At 40.9% G+C, this 21,489-nt stretch overlaps 1 protein-coding gene across 2 annotated transcripts in view; it reads right to left on the reverse strand.

Moving 5' to 3' along the window:
• The window catches only part of LRFN2 (leucine rich repeat and fibronectin type III domain containing 2), a 218,012-nt gene that overhangs the window by 49,392 nt on the left and 147,131 nt on the right, over positions 1-21,489 (reverse strand). The window contains exon 3 of one of the 2 annotated variants that reach the window (XM_062619076.1): positions 1,765-3,928. The exons of the other annotated variant lie outside the window; for it this stretch is intronic. Coding sequence (XP_062475060.1) covers positions 3,010-3,928 — 919 coding nt within the window. The 3' untranslated portion in view covers positions 1,765-3,009. Of the gene's footprint in view, positions 1-1,764; positions 3,929-21,489 lie in introns of those variants that run through there. 2 annotated transcript variants of the gene reach the window in all.

The following is a 21,489-nucleotide window of genomic DNA, read 5'->3' on the forward strand; positions in this document are numbered from 1 at the left end:
CTCTTTCAGAAGGCTCTTGCTGATCTTTGTTGTCCTCCTTACTGTCTGCTCCACCTGACACTTGCATCTAAAGTGCAGCTAATGCAGCTGCACATCACACTACCTCACATTAACACGTGAGTTGGTACTGTTGCTCAAGTCCTGTATAATTTCTCTGTGGAGTGTTGTGAGACCAGGGAAGGAGGTCATCTGAACTAGCTCAGCTCCTCAGTGACGTATGAAAATATTTATTACAGCCAGGTATCTATATAACATTTCACCAGCCACTGACATGCAGTCGTGCTCAGAAGTGAAGCAAGGAACAATGACTACAGCAGCCTAAAGAAAAGTAAGTTGGGTGAAATCCACACATGAAAATAGAGATAAAATAAAGGCAAGTTAGAGTTGGTTAGATGGTATGTGGAAGACCCTGGGGTTACACTTGTGCATTAGCAATCAGGTCATGGATACAGAATGAAACCCAAAATACAAAGCGGTCTTCAAAGAGGTAATGAGAGCTTTCAAAGAAGTAAAGGGGAAGACACAGGCTAATTTCAGAGGTGTGCTTGGCTGGCTGTGTAAGCAGTGCAGTGGCTGGTTGCACCTGAAGGATGATCACAACCCAGGAGGTGCCCAGGAACTGGCACCACCAGGCGAGTCTGGCTCCATTCCTCCCTCAGGGTTGTACACTTGCTGGCTCCCCATGTTGGTCTCTGCCACCTCTCTGAGTGCCTGAGTCCTCGATGTGCTGTAAGCACCAAAGGTGATTGCTGGGGGCTTGTTTTGTTTTGCTCAGTATTTGCAAATTTGCTGATGCAGATTGAGCCTCATTCATTAAAACTAAATGAATTAAAATCATGATTAATAGTAATAAATGCAGCTGTTAGATTGTGGACTTTACTACCTGGTCTCTTTGTCTACTCTCCATTATTTTAAAACAGCATCTGTTAGCTTACTTCCTCTAATCTTGTATGAGAAAGTGAAAGAGATGTTTTCCTTTTTAATAAAGAAAATAATATACAGCATATGATACTGCTTTTGAAATTTCATAGCTCCATATGCTACTGATATCGATGATGAACTCAAGGGCTACACTAAAAATAACCAAGATAGTTTAAAAAATAATTACTACTCCTTCCTTAGGTTTCAAAGCAGAACACAGAACAGTAAATAAATGAAAAGCAAGTACTTTTCCCAGGAATGTTTTTTACTGTACATTTTGTAGCAAAGAAAAATAAAAGGAGAAAATAAAGGAAAAATATTCTGATTACAGGGATGTCATTTTCTAAAACTCCAAGTAGGAAACATGACAAATACAAGACAAAGTACACAGCCATGTCACAATATATCTCTGCACCTTTAAAAAAAATATACATAGAATCTTTTTCATGTGTTATTTTCTCTGCGCTTTGCACCCTTTCCGCACACTTCTTACAAAATCATAGGATTTACAAAATCAATGTGCGATTTCAGGATGGTTCCCAGCAGCTGATCACAAATAAATAACAAATAAATGAAAGGGCAATTGCAGTAGCCACCAGACTGCTGGAAATCACAGTAAAGTTGTTAAGAAAAATTATGTCAAATGGGTGGGCAATGTGCATTTACACAACCATAGCAATGATCCCAAAACCTAATGTGAGAAACAGTTTACAAGCCCTAAAGAGCTCCTGTTCTTGGTTAGCAAGGACCTTAGTGAGGGTGACAGACAGGAGAGCGGGAGTATGCTGGGGACTGGGGGAAAGGCTATCATCTGTAATACAGGGGACACATAGGAGACCCCTTCTCTGAGACAACTAAATTTATGTTGGGTTTGGTGGCTAATTTGGAGCATACCCAATTCCCTGAAATACACAAAATCTTACATTTCCTGTGATGCTACTGATAGAGTTAAGCCATATCATGGTGACTAGACAAAGCTTTTTTTCACAATAAAGTAAAAGTCTGTGTTGTTTTGTTTTTTTTTTCTGTCAGCTGAACAGTGACAGTGTGGCCTTTGCCAGAAGCCATTAGTATTAATAATGTGAAGAGTTCATGGGAGCTACTTTCATTTTCCCTTTATTTATCCTTTAATAGGAAACCTTGATTGGTATTTTCCCTATCTATCTTTGACAGCAACACCACTACAGATATCAATAGCTGCTGCAATCTGCCTTGAGCACTGACAAGCAGAGACTATGAAGAAGATGGAAGAAAGAGGATTATCTATTTTTTTTTAATGTATTAGCCCCTAGATTTTATTTTTCTGAAGACATAAAAGGGGTGCACTGGAGGTGAGTTATACAGTACATCAGAAATTTGACCTTCGTACATATCCTTCTTTTCATCTTGGGGATTTGATGAGACTGAAAACAAAACAAAAAAATGCATGGAAACATATTTTGTGTTGGGGGGAAAAAAACAACTCAAAAGCACTAACAAGGCAAACCAGAAGAGAACTCATTAAATTTGAACCAAAAGCCCACTCAAGAACAAGTATTGTTTTCCCAGATGTCACAGCTAACACCATGAGATTATGCCGAACAGTTTGCTCTGATCTGTCCCTGTGGATGCCCTGCCTGCACTTTTGAGAAAGTCACTTGCAATGACAACCAGATATATCCTAGCATGAGTTTTATATCCACAGAAGTGTACTTCTATGGTTAAAAGAGGTGCCCTTTAAAAAACAAAACCAAAACAAACCCTGTTAAATTATGTTTATGCTGTTAAATGCCTTTTCATTTTCTTTGCTTAATGGTTCACCAAGAGTCTGAATAACTTTTGGAAAACAATGCTAAATAAACCTACCAAATGCCTGGAAACATTCACTCATGATTTAGTTGGGGCCAGATAAGAAAGGCTCCATACATGCCTATTCACATTTCATGACCTTCTTTCTCTTTTAATATCCCTGTTACTTATTTGTTTACTTATCTTTTTGGCTGGTACAACTGAAAACGTTTCTTCCCCTCTCTTTCCAATGAATGGCCCTGCAGCAAACCACGTTTTATAACACATGAGGGGAGAAGAGGAGGGTGGAGACATTGATATTTACACTGTGCTTTCCATTACCCACTCTGAGCTCCCGAAAGTCCCTTTTACCCCTGTTAGGTCATTGTCATCATACTGTAAAAGCATGCCGTTCACCGAAAGGCTTCTCTTTGTCCAAATGTTTGTTATCTTTTTTGGGTAGGTACAACACTGAGATGTGGTGAAGTCACCCATGTCAAAAGAATGGCTACGTTTAGTTTTGCCCTCCAGAGGCAACATGAGGAGGCTGCGAAATTTGGACTCCGGCTGGCCCAACAGTGGCTCTTTGTCCGAGTGGCAGGCCACTGTGGAAGTTCTTGAGTCTGTCATCTCCTCCTTTTTCTGACGTTTTAGTTCCAGGGAGGCAAAAGCTCCCATTAGCCGGTCAATATTGTGTTTTGACCTGGAAGGAGGCCTCCACTTACTGGACAATGTGCCCTGTTCACTTTGGAGGCTATAGTCATCACACTCACGGCTGTTTGCAGAGCTGGAGGAAGAGGAGATGCTGCTCCGTGCAGACTGACAGTTGAATTCCATAAGTTCGTTTCTCACCACCACTTTGGGGTTGATTTGGGGCAAGACTCCATTCTGAACTGGTTGTGCTCCATTTGTCTGTGAGTAGACATTGCTGACGTTGGACATCTTGCCCTGGGAATTGCCGCAGACCTTATAGCGGACCATGAGAACTACAATGAATACCAACAGAGTTGCCACAATGATGCCTCCAATGATCAGAATCATGGTCCCTCCCAGGAACTGACTGTGCATCGACTGACACTGAGGGTAGTCTTCTTTGGTGAAGAACTGAGCGCATCCCACAATATTGGTGGCAGTAAGGGTTGTGGCTGTGTCATCCCACATTGCCAGGACGCAGAGGTCATAGCCTGTTCCAGAAACAAGGTTGTTTACAACAAAGGCTTTGTTTGTAGCTGGAATCATCCTTAAAAAAAAAAAAAAAGAAGAAAAAAAAAAGAAAAAAAAGGTTACTTTTGACACTAAGGGAAAAGAGAGGAGAAGAGGAATAAGAACAGTATGGTGTTTACTGTTCTTGGTACTGGCAGAGAGGAGCAGAGCCGTAAAATTCAAACAAGTGTTCAGGCTTCCCAACTTCTGTGGGTCCAACATCCCACATTCATAACCGCACAAGTTCTGAGAGCCATCTCTCAAATGTGCAATGAAAGGAATAGGAAACCGCAGACCAAACCAGTCCAGTGTTTTGTCTTTTTTCTCCTCATTTTCATCTGTCTTAATCTTAAACATACTAAAATCTGAACAAATAAAATAAAAATATGTGCCTACAAGGAGTAGTTCTTTCTGAGTGCGCAAATGACCCTTGCACTTGCTGAGTCTGAACCTGGCAGTTGTGAGATCACTTCACACATGCCTGAACACTTACTAATATCAGCAGGTTGCTTTCCTGGTGAAGACAACAGGCTATGTTTAGTTTTCCTGTTCCCTGAGAATGCAATACAGGCAATCACTTCACTCTCACACCTACTTTCCCCATCCTGCCCACTGTGGAAAATATCTCCTAGAAATGGAGCTATCATATTCTTTGCCAGAAATTTCTCACTGCAACCACCTTATTGTGTGTGCCTGTAAAAGAAATACCAGCATTGGCAGTATGGGCTGTGGAAGTGTGAGAAGAGGTAGAAAGATCCAGGGATGGAAAGAAGAAGGTTTCTTTAAAATAAAAAAAAAAATATACGCAAATAGAAACCAAAAAAACACCCCAAACCAAACATCTAAGCCAAGCTCCAAGTTTGGTCATTTATGGATATTATATTTTGCTGCCACAAAAGCAGCCATTTGAACTCATTGCCATATTAGACCATCACTAGCATTCAAAATTAGCAGATAGGAATGAACATGGTCTACCCTCACTTCAAACTGGTTAAAATTGCAGCATGTTAGTGGGATACAGCACAGAATCCCAGATATGGTGCCTGCTGAGCAGCGAAAAAGAAAACTGAAGAGATGGTCCATGCAAGCTTGTCTTTACCTCCACATAACAGGCTTGAGTGAGAGACAAAAGCTGACACTAAAAGCAGCCCATTCTGACTTAGAGCTGCACATATTTAGCACCAGCAACAAGGGAGCCCTACAGTCACTTACACCACACAGCAAGCTGGTGTGACTGTAACTGGGAGAGTAAGGCCTGGCAGGAGGAAAAAGCCAGACTCTTTGCGGAGTGCCAGGCTTTCTTAGCCTGAAATTGTCATCACAGCTAGCATAAACTTCAGCTCTGCAGAGGCCCTTCTGTGCAGTGTGAGGGATCAGGCCTGTACAGAGGAGCAGCAATGCAAATATGCCGCATAAATGAGCTTCTGATCATCTTTGCATTTATGCGTTCATACCACTTACACAAGCTTTCACTCTGGACACAGGTGAGGATGTGGCTCCTTTTTAAAAAGCTAACAAACACACACACACAAATCTGTAAGGAAAAGAACTATCAATGAGAGATACCTGGAACATAAACATCAATGTTATGTTTTTGAGGTTCTGGGTACACTTATCATCCTAATGAAGATGTTCAGCATAGACATAGATGAGCTATTCAGAATGAGCTGAGAGGTCATAAAGTAACCCTCCTGGAAAACTCCAGATAGAGTTGCTAAAATGGTTTCTAATGGTCGAAATGTTTGGTCTCAAGTTCTTTTTAAATGGACTTCTCTCCCTGTGGCTCTGAGAACAACACACCACTGGCCTCAACAGCCGAGGTAATGCCTTCACTCTGTTGAATAGGTTGAGGCATTTCATACGCACACATCAGGGATGATATATGGAATAACAGAATGCTATTGATCATCAAATGTATGATCTTCAAGCTCTTGAACAGTTTCACCAATTGCCTTACATCTCCTTCTGTACCACCTAGTGCTATACTCCACCTAAAACCATCACTCCCAGGGACCTGCTTAAAAAATTCTGCAGTGTGCAAGTTGTTCAGAAATTATTTCACTGTAAAACCTTATTACAAACAAGTAGCACTGTTAGCAGAAACAATAATCAACCCTATAAACTGGGTCTATGACTTGGGTCATAACTCTTGAAAAACAGAGCTATAACACCATCTGTTAGAGCGATTTCTTTTGTTTTGCACTCATAAAACACAGAGAGACCCCTATATTCTCTTCAAATGAACAGCAACCAAACAACTGGATTTACATAGAATATAGCTTTGCATGTATCTTATGTGTATAGAAATGTAGTCTTTCAGACTGTATTTCAGACAGTGTTAACTGTATAGAGTGAACACTAATAACTTCCATCATTTACAACTTGCTTTCTTCTAATACAAATATACACAAGCTACCAAGAAAATGTAACTGCCTGGAATATTTCATGAACTGGCAGGTAGTGACAGTGGTGTGAAAGGTAAAGCCATTCCATTTTAAAATGTACAGTAGTAAGGCCATAGCCAGTCCTAAAGCTTGGCCAGGTTAACTACACTGAAGCTTGCCATAAATGCTTATCTTAGCCTTTAAAAGAAACTGAGTAATTTCTAAACTCAGTCAGTCCTGGAAGCTACAGCTATGGTAATACTGGGATTAATAATAGCTTTATAAAAGATCACAGTTGCAATCCTAATTATGGAAAAAGCAATCAACTCTCCATATACATCTAAACTTCAAATGTTCTTGTAAAATATTCAAATTAATGTTACTGTCAAAGAACAGCTGAGCATAGGAATAAGCACCAAGTTCAAGACTACTAAGAGTTAAGTAATTAGACTCAGTTTTCTAGCTTGCAGGGAAGACAAGATTGTTTTCATGAAGTTGCCAAATTGTGAGAGTAATTTGGCACTCCTCCATGTTCTAGCCCACCCTTCCAAAATATACTGTCAGCCAGCTATGACAGATGACATTGCTTAACGTTCCCACACCTAAAATCAATGCAGACACATTTTCACTCTGGGATATTGATGACTCTTCAATTGTAACCAACACAGGTAGCTGCAAGATGCTACTTCAGTCTTTGCTTTGCTGCCTAAGAGAGGGAGTCTTTTCATAGCTGCTCTGTACATGTAGCACCACATGTACAAGGACCACCATGACCTGCCATTGGGACTCAATAACTAAGAGCTGCCACAGAACTAAAAGGGGTCATTAAAACTGTATCTAAGCAGAGACTCTGCAAGGCTTTGTTCATTTCAATCATCAGCTAAACACAGTTGGTTCCAGGTAGCAAGAATCTATAGCCTGGTTCATTGAAATCAAAACTAGCTGTGTCAGGGACAACGGATAATGGTCCATGGTGAAACACACAAAGGTAGAAAAGTACTGTTTGTCCATTTTGGCTCCTCCCCAGAGAGTCCTGCTTTAGCTGCTCCCCAGAAAGTCCAGCTTTGGTTCCTACCCAGAAAGTTCTTCTTTAGAACTCCCTGGAAAAGTCTCGACCCTCAGAGACCTTTCTAGATATTGCTGGCCACTTCCTCTGATGTAGGCTGCCCCTACATCTGGCTGCCCCCCATTGGAATGAGTGTGCATTTTTGTCAGTATAAAAGCCTGAGCCTCATGCAATGCAGGGGAGGCAGAACCTCATACCACCAAGGTCTATGTGGCCTCTGCGGGGATGCCTGCTAAGGTTGAGCCTGTCACCTCGCACTGTGATGATGATTCTCAGGGCTGGTTTCCTGATTGTCTTCCCAGGGTCCTTGGGGTTTGTAACATAACCAAACATCAGAAGTATCCCTTACTGTATCCTTTACTATCTCTATATTTTCCTATATTAATAAACTAGTTGAGAGTTCTATATTTGCGTCTCGGTTTCTCTCACCTGGAATCCTCGAACTCTGGAACAGTAGCTTTAGAAAGTTGTTAGTTTTTGAAACTCATCAGATCCTAGCACTCACTTTTTAGATCCCAGATAGCAAACATACTTAATTGTAGCAGTATCTTAAGGCAAGGAGCCTGATATCGTCCACCTCTTCAAGGCAGTGTGATCTTGCGGGGATGCTTCTTGTCACAGAAGAGGAATAAAGTTCTAAATTTGATATTAGCCTTCCTTTAAGGAAAAAAAAAGTAACAGATGACTAATTGCAGGAGGAGATCCACTAGCAAAATGCTTACTTATAAACAGATAGTAATTATGATAGGTTTAATGTGCACAGATTAAAGAGTCTGGGAAGAGCGAGAACTGGAAAAGCAAATGAATATTCAAATATGTTAACAGTGTAAGTGTAAATGTAGTCCTAGCTGGGACAACAGGAAATATGAAAAACTCCCTTTAGCAAAATTCACTATCCAGATACTGTCTTTCTTGTCTGTTTTTTTTTTTTCTTGGGGTAGGAGGAGAAGGCAAATCCCCTCCACTTTAGTGCCAGGAATTTGCTACCTTATTATTAAGCTTTCCAGATTCTACCTGAAGGTCAAAATACCCCAAGGAAAACTATTTGTATAAGAATGTGGTTCTGACTTCTCTGAAAACCTTAGCTCTAAGGAACAAAACGAACATAGGAGTCTTACAACTGACCTTAATTTACAAAAGAAGCCCTCTTCTCTCACCCTTCGGCACAATAGCATCACTTATTGGAAAAGGAGGAGACCTATTGCCAGGACTGGAGTATGGCATAAGTTCTTGAAATAGAAAAGCAATAGACAGATGCTCCTATGAGAGTTTACATGTGATGAAGTGCTGTGAAGCTGAGATGAAAGTTTGCAGGGCTTTTCCAAACGATACATTTTCCTCAATCCATGGAGATTTACGTCTCATTTTGTGAAAGCACTAAAGTGACAGCATAAGACTGTTTTTTAAAAAAGGGTAGTGCTAGCACCCTTCTTTGAAGTCAACCCTATTTTCTACCACCACCATTAGAAAGTCCTTGCTATGTCCTTGTGGACACAACATATGGAAATCAAGTAATTTTGTAATTACTCACTTCAGAATGTGGTGACATTAAGAAAATTAGAAAATAAATAAGTTAGAAATGCGGGAGAAAAAGGTTTGCTGCAGACTTCACTTATAATCCCCGGTGCAAGTGAACACTGAAGCTTTCAGGGAGTGAACTGTATTGAGAATTTAAGAGACCCAAATGTTATTCTCTGCTTTATCAGTTATACTGATATCAGGCTTTACTTTATCAGTAATGCTCAGCTCCTGAGAAATCATTTTGCTGTACTATAAGTCTCCTCATTTATAAAATGGTGATAATGTCAGCAATCTCCTTTCAAAAGAGGCATGCAGTGTATGGGAAGAAATTAGTAGATATTACGATTACGCTGTAATATACAAATGGGTTCTTTTCTTCTGTGTAGCACTGGGGACTAGCAGGAGTGAACTGCTGGTTAATACTGTGGTTATGCAAAACAGACAAATTAGAGAAAAGACAGATTAAGCTAACTAACTAGGCAGTTCTATTCCTTTTCACTGCGCAAGAGGGATATGACACCATTTAGTTTTAGCCTGAAACTGCTTTAACCACAGAACTGACAGGGAGCTGTCAAGACACTTCCTTTGGGAAGGCACTTGCAGCTCCCAAGACTCAGTTTTATACTGACCTGCTAGACTATGCTGTTTTTCTCATGGTCCTTTTTTTGTATTATTCAGGGCTATGTACTATCTATATTGCAACACTTCCTTTGGAAGTGAACGCTAGTAGTTTAAAAGGGAAAGTTATGCTGATTTATTAAATTAGCATTTATTAGAATTATTGAATCTGAGAAAAGAAAAAAGAAAAGATTCTGCCTACATAGAATCATAGAACCATTAGGGTTGGAAAGGACCTTAAGATCATCTAGTTCCAACCCCCCTGCCATGGGCAGGGACACCTTACACTAAATCATATCACCCAAGGCCTCGTCCAACCTGGTCTTGAACACTGCCAGGGATGGAGAATTCACAACCTCCCTGCACAGCCTATTCCAGTGCCTCACCACCCTAACAGGAAAGAGTTTCCTCCTTATATCCAATCTGAACTTCCCCTGTTTGAGTTTTAACCCGTTACCCCTTGTCCTGTCACTACAGTCTCTAAGGAAGAGTCCCTCTCTGGCATCCCTATAGGCCCCCTTCAGATAGTGGAAAGTTGCTATGGTCTCCACACAGCCTTCTCTTCTCCAGGCTGAACAGCCCCAACTTCCTCAGCCTGTCTTCATACAGGAGGTGCTCCAGTCCCCGGATCATCCTCGTGGTACTCCTCTGCACTTGTTCCAACAGTTCCATGTGCATTTTATGTTGAGGACACCAGAACTGCACACAATACTCCAGGTGAGGCCTCACAAGAGCAGAGTAGAGGGGCAGGATCACCTCCTCTGACCTGCTGGTCACGCTCCTCTTGATGCAGCCCAGGATACGGTTGGCTTTCTGGGCTGTGAGCGCACACTGCCAGCTGATGTTCAGTTTCTCATCGACCAACACCCCCAAGTCCTTCTCCACAGGGCTGCTCTGAATCTCTTCTCTGCCCAAACCTGTAGCTGTGCCTGGGATTGCTCCAACCCAGGTGTAGGACCTGGCACTTGGCATGGTTAAACTTCATGAGGTTGGCATCAGCCCACCTCACAAGTGTGTCAAGGTCCCTCTGGATGGCATTCCTTCCCTCCAGCGTATCAACCGAACCACACAGCTTGGTGTCATCGGCAAACTTGCTGAGGCCGCACTCAATCCCACTGTCCATGTCACCAACAAAGATGCTGAACAAGACCAGTCCCAACACCGATCCCTGAGGGACCCCACTCGTTACTGGTCTCCAGCCGGACATTGAGCCATTGACCACAATTCTTTGTGTGTGGCCATCCAGCCAGTTCTTTATCCACCGAGTGGTCCATCCATCAAATTGATGTCTCTCCAATTTAGAGACAAGGATGTCGTGTGGGACAGTGTCGAACACTTTACACAAGTCCAGGTAGATGACATCAACTGCTCTACCCCTGTCCATCGTTCTGTAGCCCCATCACAGAAGGCCACCAAATTGGTCAGGCAGGATTTCCCCTTAGTGAAGCCAGGCTGGCTGTCACCAAGCACCTTGTTGATTTTCATGTGCCTTAGCATGCCTTCCAGGAGAATCTGCTCCAGGATTTTGCCAGGCACAGAGGTGAGACTGACTGGTCTGTAGTTCCCTGGGTCATCCATTTTCCCCTTCTTGAAAATTGGGGTTATATTTCCCTTTTTCCAGTCATCAGGAACTTCACCTGACTGCCATGATTTTTCAAATATGATGGACAGTCTGTCCACATGCAAGCTGCTGTGCTGGGACAACCTAATTTTGGTTAATGTTGGTATGAAAACACAAAATCAGACTTTCAAGCTCCCTGATTTCTTTCACATGGATGTGCTGGCAGCATGCATTTAATGCCCTGATCATTTGATGCAAATGGAGACATACCCTAGAACATTTGGCAGCACAAAAGATAAACCCATTCACACCAAACTATTCAGCTGCACAGAGAACACTGTTCATCTCAATATATGTGATACTAACTGCCTCTAAAAAAATCTTCACATGAATTCAATTCCAGCTAAAACATATTTGAGCTCATTAGCAGAGTAATTGAAAGCCCACACAATATGCTTTTTTAGTAAATGTGAAACTAAAGTATTTATGGAAACAATGCATAAACACAGTAATAAATTCACTCTGTATCATGTTAGCGTAGAGTTAGAAAGCTACAATGTTTCAAAATTTCACACCAATGTTTCAAAAGAGCCAGATGATTAAATTTGAGATTAATCATCAAAAAATATCTAAAGTCAGTAATTTATTCTACTGATAGGTGCAACCACACATTACAACTACTCCATTTCTAAAGGTGGGAAAAGAGGAAAGTTATCCATGAAAGGTGGGTTCAGGTCATAAAGCAGAGTGAGGGACCAAGTTTTCATAGACAAATGGCCCACACACTGGGCTGAAGTGTCATTGCTTATTCTCTCTGACTCAAGCAATTTTGAACTCTTTCTTGCAGAGCTAGATAGTTATACCAGAAAAAGTCATCCTACCATACCCACATAGGTTTCCAGAAGAGAAGCAAGATTAGAAGTAATGAGCACATTTAGGAGCTTGGAGGAAATTATTTCGAAAAAGAGATGCTGCTATTTTCCCGGCAGAGCACAGCTGTGAAAATTCAGCTATATGTTGTCCTTTTATTGAGAGTTACAAGTGGGGCTTTTCACTTATTTCCAGGCAATGAGATCTTCCAAATTATAATGGTAAGATCCAAAAAAAGCTGACTAGTTAATAGCTGTCCATCCCCTTTTTCTGCAAAAGCTGATGTGAGGAAGTGAAGGGAAAGGCCTTCAGTGACCTGCTAGCAATTACTTTCATGTTTACCACTCAGAGCACTTATGCTAGGTTGCAACTCATATGTCCTTGAAGAAACTTTGTGTCCTATCACACAGACAAATTTTATCTCCAGACAGTTGTGCTGGAATGACAAAAACTCCAGGCACCGCTTGAAGTTATGTTCGCCTATGTTTTGTAATTGACTGGTCAAGGAAAATTCCAGCATGCTGTTTCAGGCTTTTCTGTCACAAAAGCTTTGAGCACTGGTGAGGAAAGTGTGTTGTCAGCTAACAGGACTATCCTAACTATTCCAACCAAAAGAGTCTCACTGAGTGAATTAGAGGTCTCACTGCCCATAGAAACTGTGTACACATTGATACATGAGTCTGTATAAAATGAAGTGTTTCATCATCTGTTTAAGACACAATTTATGAGTTACTAAAAAGTTTAATCATATATTGTGTAAGGATTCCCCACCATAGTGGTTGAACTTGTTATGGATAGTCTCAAGAGATGGGGAATAGCTATATAACACAATCTCAAGCATGGCTATCATCATGAACTTGGAAAAAAAGAAATTTAATTCCCAGTGGAGAGAAAGGAACAACTGCATTTGCCAATTCTCCAAGACTGAGATAAGGAATATCAATTCACCAAAGATACAGCAGGAGTACACCTATGTTCAAAGAAGAGCACTGCCAGAATGTAGAAACATGAAAAGATGTGTATCTGGAGAGATTTTTACTATCACAGGCAGGTTGAAAAGCAAGTAGGAAAACTGTAAGATTGAGGACCCAGCCCTCTAGCCTTTAAGCAAATACTGGAAACACCTTCTACTATGTATTGTAACGGATACAGTAGAATCGCTTGCTGCTTGTAAATTAAGAAAACTTACTGAAAAACAATAAGGGAAAATTTGGCTAATAAACTTTTAGTATCAATCAGCAAGCTTTTAGATTCTGAGCTAGAAGAGAGAGAAAATCTTTTGCAACAAAAATCTCTGTGTCACAGACATGCACAGCAATGCAAAAGGTAAAGAGAACCAGGATGATTCACAGTGACCTTTACAATAACACTGGTGGAAAAATGTGCAGAATAAGAACATGGGGTGTAAAAATAACTAATGGTCAAAAGCATGGTCTCCTGGGGGGAGGGAACAGGGGTACAAAATGAAGCACAGCAAATATATGTAATAAAGGTACTTCCTTTGGGTAAAGCAAAGGAAAAGGCAGGCTAAAAGGACTAGATAGGCTAGACATGGAGATGTGGAACTCTGGAATGCTGTACAAAAGGCCAGAACGCTGTTACATCCTTTCAGCTTATGATACCAAAATTAGATAAAAGCATTTCTCATCAACCAAAGACACCTTTCTTGTTTCAAAGCTAAGCCTTTATTGAAACCATGCTGTGTTAAAAGTGACAAACACATTACTGAAACGGAAAGTGAAATCCATCCAGTAATGAGTTTCAATTTATAATGACCTGAGAAGGAAGAAAAGAAGTCAGTTGATAGATTCCAATAGTAGCACGATATTATCACCTACAAATATGTTTGTCTGCTAAAGGATCTTAGAGAAGTGGCACAGAATTCTAATACATGAACAAACTATATTAAAAAAGTAGTCTACTGTTCCTTAGACATTACAAATGAGAGCCAGAAAACTTAAGGAATCTGAAATGAGTCATCCAACAGGCTAATGGTGTGACCAAAAACCTGAATGTAAGCAAGAATCCCAGGTTGTGCATCCCAGTAGTGAACCCATTGCAAAAAAGAAAGTATAAGCAGTGTTTATGGGATTTTTCTTCTTCCAGGTACTAGCTATATACTTTGCAAATGCATATTTGGCCCTTCTCACTCACAGAAAGTACACAAAAGTTTTATAAGTACTTGGAAAGTAATTAAATCCTACTTTTAAGCAAGGTTATCTATTAAATGATTTGAGAAATATAAGACTGCTCAAATTTGGTGTCTCCCTTTTATTATCACAACTGATCTGCTTAGGTTTGATGGCATAACATTAAGAAGAGGCTCATACAATGACAAGCTCATCCACAAGCTAATAAGCTTTCACATGAAAAAGAACTACAACAAATGTTAAGGATGTCATCAGTCTGTTGATACAGATAAATCCAGGTTTGCTAGGTTTATTACGTCTTTACCATGATTAAATATTAGTCATTATACCTGAAAGTTTTTGCATCCCACCAGTAGAACAAAAGCTTCTACATGTTACAGGCATCCATCTGAGGTCATTACAGATAACAAAAAACATTTTGTGAACAATTTAACTGAAAAAAGTCTACAACTACTGTTGAATTACATTTGTAAGAGTGCCCTGTACTGAAAAACTTTCAAAGCAGTGAGTAATGAAGGAAAAGACTGGGAGATTGCTCTGCTCTATGGAGTTTCAAGTGTAAAGCCTGCAAAACTCTCCCTTCACTCTAACATCTTCTCTGAGCTTTCCTGCTGCACAGATAGAATAAGTACGACATGCAAAAATGACCCTAAGAGGTAAAAAAAAGGAAAGCATGAAATAAAATGTAAATCAAATACACAATGATATCAAATCCACAATTTTTGTCTGCTGGGAGAATACAGAATCATTTGTCACCTCTACTATCAGACAAGGGAATGCTGTCCTCATCCTATCAAAATAAGCAATAGTAGCATTTTGCAAAACGTTCACTGATATTTAGGAGCAAAAATGATGAGCAGAACATTGATTCATAACATCAAGCAGCATCAAAACCTCAGGGTGACCCCTCTGAAAAGGATAAGGAGCAAAAAGCCAGACTCCATCCTTCCTAGAAAGGAGGGTAAAATACTAAAATAAAATAATAAAATAGAACACTCATTACATAAAACATAAGATTCGAGGCTTCTCGCAGAGCAGAACCAGCACTGCAATCTTGGCTACATTATTTCTATGACTCTGTTTTCCCATATATATATTTATCATGAGTATTATCAGTAACGGCCTTTGACTCAACATTTCTAATAGCCAATGTAATCCTTCAGAGGAAACTTAAGAGCACCCCTCCTTAGCTACTATACAAGCTTGGAGAGTTCCTTACCACTGCAGTTAAGAAAGAGCAAAATCTGTTGCTGTCAGTAAAGCATTTTCCTTTTTTAATAAATGAACAAAGAAGTAGTGGAGCGCAGCTGAGAGTACCTGAGCATGGCAATAGTGAACAATAATTCTACTATCTTGTGAAGTCCTGCAAAGCTGTACTCCATTAAAACTGCTAATTTTGGCTTCTCTGCAGTGGGCTGGGTTGGAAAGTCCTAAGCTTGCCCCTGTACCACTTGATACACAGCTGCTGGGCTTCGAGTTCACTTCTGTAAATGATAATTGAATCCCCTTTCTAGGTCTCACCAAGACAGTGCTGTCCATGTGATGTGCAGAATTTGGGTAAGCACTACAATCAGTCTGTGCCAGGACTTCAGCAAGGGAGTGTCTGTGTTTTTGCTCAAGGAAAGATGTTAGACTTGAGCACCTTGACTGATGAGGTGACCTTTCTATCTTCTTGTTGAGGAAATCGGCCAGCTTTGGAAAGAAGGGATTTTATTTTATTTTTTTTTAAGTTAAATTTCCTTCCTTTTTCTCTGCCTCACCAAAGTGACAGGAGGGAGAGTGACCAGCAGAAGAAATGAAGCTGCAAACCTGCTCAACAGCGACTCTGACTAAACAAGAGGAGAAGGTGTGGCATGTACCCAAGTATTTGTAAAAGGACTCCCCACATTTCCCCAACAATATATATCAAAAGAAGCAAACAGGAATGGTCTAAAATCAGCTGTCTTTTGTCCTTGAATCAGCTTGGGAGCTGCCTTTGTTTCCACAGTCCCTGCAGACATCTCAAGCCGAATGCAACCCTGTGTTTCTCCTTATGCTTTTCCCAGCAGACTGTAAATGTAAGAAAAATCCCATGCCCAAGCACCTCGAGGACTTCTTATCCACTTTCTGATTCAGTGCTGCTTTCAGGAGAGACATTTAGAGCATGGTCTTTTTCTGGCCACAGGCACACTCTCTTTGCAGGTGCATATTTTTACATACCTGCAATGTTCAGTGGAAATCTTTTTCCTGGACCTGACTGGGGAAATATTTGCCTTACTGTGATGGTGCCACAGATCATTATTTGGCGGCTGGAAATTTCTGCATTCAGGGATGTAGCGGACATAGCTGTGGCATTGCAGAAATTTTCTATGAGCTGCTGCCTTTTACATAACTTGGAGAAGTTACTATCTAATGCGCCTTGTAGGCAGTTTAAAATTAACTTAGCCAACAGAAACTACAAACAGAGCCAAATGATTTGCCACAGTGCATGTGTTTCTCTCTTCCACATAACCCTGACTTATAAGCCACAAGTCAAAGATTATTCTGGTCCTAAATTCACACGGCTATGCACCTAATTAAGGTATAACTCTGACTTGTGGTGATTAAATTTCAATGAAATATTAAAGAATGATTAAATGGTTTTAACATCTCAGCAGTAGAAAGATTTTATTCTGTCATGAATAAACTTCATCATTATGCTTCAGAAAAAGAATTGTTTTTTAATGACCACGCTGGCAACTTTTGGCAGTGCCATAGAAAAGGAGAATAACACAAAAGTTTACCCAGGGATGACAAAAGCAGACCTAGCTAGGGTACCTGACAAACATAAAACCCTTACTTAAGCAGAAATTGCAAGTTTGACAAGGGGTGGTGTCAGGAGTGTACATTTTCAACGATGGGAGGAAGAAAACTTAAAATGGATGCAGGATGACTCAGATAAAGGTGAATTGGAAGTATATGGAGCAGTATGGCCATAAAAGATGATACAGCAAAAATGCAAATGTGCCAACTGTTTTCATCTTGGTTTAAATCAGAGTGATGGGGATGAGCAGTGTGGTTCTCTGGAACCTTTTGATACTGAGACTGTTCACCCAGACACATGCACGCTATGACAACACTTCCTTCAGTGAGTATCAACAGGAGTGTTTTAAAGCTGTGCTTGTGCTCACTGTATCTGTACAAACCTGTACCACTGCATCAAGTCAATGATTATTTCTCAAGAGAAACATGACCCTGCAATTGCTCAGGTGAAGCCCAGCTGACATAGTAGTACCTGAATCCTTGACACAGGCATGTCAATGACAACAGCAGAAACAGCAAAAAGGAAGATTGACGAATGGCTCCAGTGACCACTAACCATCCCAGACAACAATACACCCAAAAATCTAGATCTAGACCAAACCTCTTACATAAAGACTAACAGCACAGAAAGCAGGCTTAAATACAGAGATATATGCCTGCAGTGCTTAAAATATCCTTGAACACATCTCTGTTCAAGGGACTGGCTACAAACTGCATCCATACAGTCAAGAAAGAAAGAAGTATACATTTTAATTTTCCCTCTCAGGTACAGCCCAGTGTAAAGTATTAGAACTCTTCCCAGTTTACTCACAAGTGTGTATTGCAAGCTGGATCTTGCTGAGATAAAATAAATTGAAAAGATTCCAGAGGAACAGGGTAGGAGAGACTTAATGGATCTTAGCTTAATAATTTACCCAGGGAATAAACAGTGATAGAGACTTTGATCCTGCCATGTATTTTCTGCATCTGTGGACTTCACTTAAGGTTTGGTAGGATCTTTCCTATCAGAGTTTTAGACCAGGAGATTCTGAAATGATCAGTACCTGTTTTTTCCATCAACCTTACTTTCAAGACTGTAAGGGGAGGGTTGGTACTTGGAGAGAATCACTGAATGAAAGCTTGACAACCTTCTACCATGTAAGTTAAAAAAGCTCTTCTTAGTTCTCAAGGAAGATGAAGCCATGTAATACCTATTTTTGATACAGCCTAAGCAGATTCATTCAGGATGTGATTGCTGTGACATGAGTGGCAGGTAAAGTAATGAGTATTCACACAAAAGTTAAGGCAGTTGAAATCTTAATGCATAAAATCATCATAAAATACATCTGTGCACACAGAGATGTTCAGTTTTATTGAACCTCATGACTTTATCAGAAGACTTTGATTGAAAGTTTGACTGCTTTTACATTCTTGCCTTTATAGGGAGATGGTTCCCAAATGTTAAGAGCAGTACAGGTTGTCATGATCATCTAATTGGAAATTCTGGACAGCAAAGTCCAGCACAGGCTGAGGAGTTTATCCAGGGATTCTTCCAGTGAGCCCCAGCACAGTGGTATACTGGAGATACAGTCTTAAGGATTTCTCAAGGGAAGAGGAGTTGGTGACTTCACCTTCTCCTACCAGTTCATACCACAGGTTAAACGCCACAGCTCATTTCCCATTTCATAGAACCATAGAATAGTTAGGGTTGGAAAGGACCTTAAGATCATCTAGTTCCAACCCCCCTTCCATGGGCAGGGACACCTCACACTAAACCATGTCACTCAAGGCTCTGTCCAACCAGGCCTTGAACACTGCCAGAGATGGAGCATTCACAACTTCCTTGGGCAACCCATTCCAGTGCCTCACCACCCTCACCAGAAAGAACTTCTTTCTTATATCGAATCTAAACTTCCCCTGTTTAAATTTAACCAGTTACCCCTTGTTCTATCATTATAGTCCCTAATGAAGAGTCCCTCCCCAGCATCTTTATAGGCCCCTTTCAGATACTGGAAGGCTGCTATGAGGTCTCCATGCAGCCCTGTCTCCTCCAGGCTGAACACCCCCAACTTCTTTCTCAGCCTATCTTCATACGGGCGGTGCTCCAGTCCCCTGATCATCCTTGTGGCCCTCCTCTGCACTTGTTCCAACAGGTCCATGTGCATTTTATGTTGAAGACACCAGAACTGTACACAATACTCCAAATGAAGTCTCACGAGAGCAGAGTAGAGGGGCAGGATCACCTCCTTCGACCTGCTGGTCACACTCCTTTTGATGCAGCCCAGGATACGGTTGGCTTTCTAGGCTGGGAGCGCACACTGAAGCCAGCTCACGTACAGTTTCTCATCAACCAAGTCCTCCTCAGGGCTGCTCTGAATCTCTTCTCTGCCCAGCCTGTAGGTGTGCCTGGGATTGCTCTAACCCAGCTATAGCACCTTGCACCTTGCATTTGAATGTATAGGTCTTCATTTCAGCCTGATTAAAAATGAGCAGTTTACACATCTGTATGTAAAGACAAACAAGAAAACAAACAGACTTTAAGGCAGGATGAAGTCAGCCTTTTTAAAGCTGTTTTGAGTTATTAAAGTTGTCAGTTTTGTTTTTAGAAGAGTGAGAGGATGGTATGAACTTCTATATGTGAGGGAGGAGGGCAAGGGGTGCTGAGATTTGGAATATAAAGTCATGGGTGATGGATGGTCTAGCTAAGATGACTGGCAAAATAGTTAATGAGTTCTCACAAAATGGTGGAGAGATTGGCTTGAGAAAGCCCAGGTGGCCACAGGCAATCTGCCCAAGGCCATGATAAACATGAAGACAGGTATCCATTTATTTATGGGAAAAGACCTAGGACAACTGGTTGAAATTGAAGGGAATGAAAAGACACAACAGAAAAAGGAGGACTATGACATATCATGTGTAAAAGAAAAAAGAAGCTAGTCCCATTCAAAGTCAGCTCTGGAATGTCCAGAGATAGGTAATTTGGTTTGTATCCAGCCACTTTCACTTGAAATGTGCCCATGGCTGTGAGGTACTTCTATGTGTTGTTTCATTATTAAAACAAATATAGAAAAAAAAAAAAAAAACATTAAGCAGCTTTTTCCAAAGATCACAGGACCACGTGAACACAAAACGTAAATCCACTGTCTTCAGTTTAGCATGCTAGTTACATTTTCTACAGCATTAACCAGTTCTAAGTTGCCTCTCCTATCACCTGGATCATCAGAAAGTCTGTGGGGAAGCCAGTACCATTCAGCCCAAGGTTTTATTTCAGAAGGTGCTTTCAAGAAAACCATTTTCAGAACTTTTGTTGTGTAGATGAAATAAAGGTGACCTTCATCCCTTACTTTTCCCTATTCAAGGTCAACAGCAGTTTTGTGATGTACTGACAATGGCATATGGTGAACACAGAGGATATCCCATTGATGTCAATGATTAGTAGTTGCACTTTGCTCTCCTCAGGGACATAACTCACTCAAAGCTTCAGCATCTGAGAATGATGGAACATCCCTGGAACAGCTAAATCCATAAATCCTTCTACACCAACAAAAAATTGCCTGCTCTCTAGGAGTTTCTTCATAAGTCACCTTATAATTTTCAGATTAATATGTGCAAGAGGGGAGAAACCAGATCACTGACAGCAGAAAGCAGAGAAGTAATTAAAGGCTGGTTAATGTCACTGTCTATACTCTGTTCACTGTTGTTCACATTGCAGGAAGAAAATGTCAGACAGGGAGACATCATTTATTGTCCACAGTACCTGCATCCGTGGCAGCCTTTTCGTTTGTAGTTGTGCTGGGAAGCGCATTCTCAAGCACATGACTTATCCTAAAAGCAGCTGTAAAATAACATCACGAACCAGCCTTCAAAAGGACTGCCTGTGGGAGTAGTGTATCAACCATGTCATTCAGAGATATATATCTTGCCGATTTCAGCCACTAAAAGCTTTTGTTTCTGATAGCTCTGTACAAATTCACGTATCAGAGAGAGCTGGATTATATTTAGGCTTGTGCATCATCTGCAAATGGCTCAGTCACTAAAAGATCCATCACCCTGGCTGGTCAGAGCTCAAAAATCTACCATTACTGAGACACAGAGTCGACCCCATCCTGGCAATGCAGGGGACCAGTCCTCTTGCGTGGGGCTGTGGCGAGTCCGGCTCATGGATTCATTTGAGATGTGAACCCCAAGGAAAGGGAGAGCAGCTGTCACTCTGCTCTGACTGTGTGCTGGAACTGAGGAGAGAAGGGCAACCCTCCTTGAGCTGCTTCTGCAATCACTGTCTAAACTAGATGCTGGAGGAGGTCTGGAAACCTCTTCTGGGACTGAGGCAGTCTGTCTGTGTAGGTTGTCAGCTACACTCAGTGTTTTTGTAACCAAAACAGAAGGTATGTGAGACTGACAAAATGCTAACTGTAGAAACTCTCAGCTACACACTGTAAAGTTCTGCTTTGAAGATTAACTGAGCTTTTCCGGACTCGTAACAGAAAAATCTCCCATAGCTCTCTGAAGCTGTGGCTTATTTAAAAAAAAAAAGAGATCTTAAAATGAAGTAATTTTATTTGTATCTTTTATTTTTAATAAGTGTGTTCACAGGTTCAAGAAAAAAAATAAATTAGCCTTTTCAGTTATCCATTTTCAAAAGCAGAACTTAGGAAGCTCTCTTTTATT

This window comes from Pezoporus occidentalis, unplaced genomic scaffold, assembly GCF_034315485.1.
Source record: "Pezoporus occidentalis ecotype Australia unplaced genomic scaffold, CSIRO_AGI_Poc_V1 ctg209, whole genome shotgun sequence".
Taxonomy (NCBI): domain Eukaryota; kingdom Metazoa; phylum Chordata; class Aves; order Psittaciformes; family Psittacidae; genus Pezoporus; species Pezoporus occidentalis.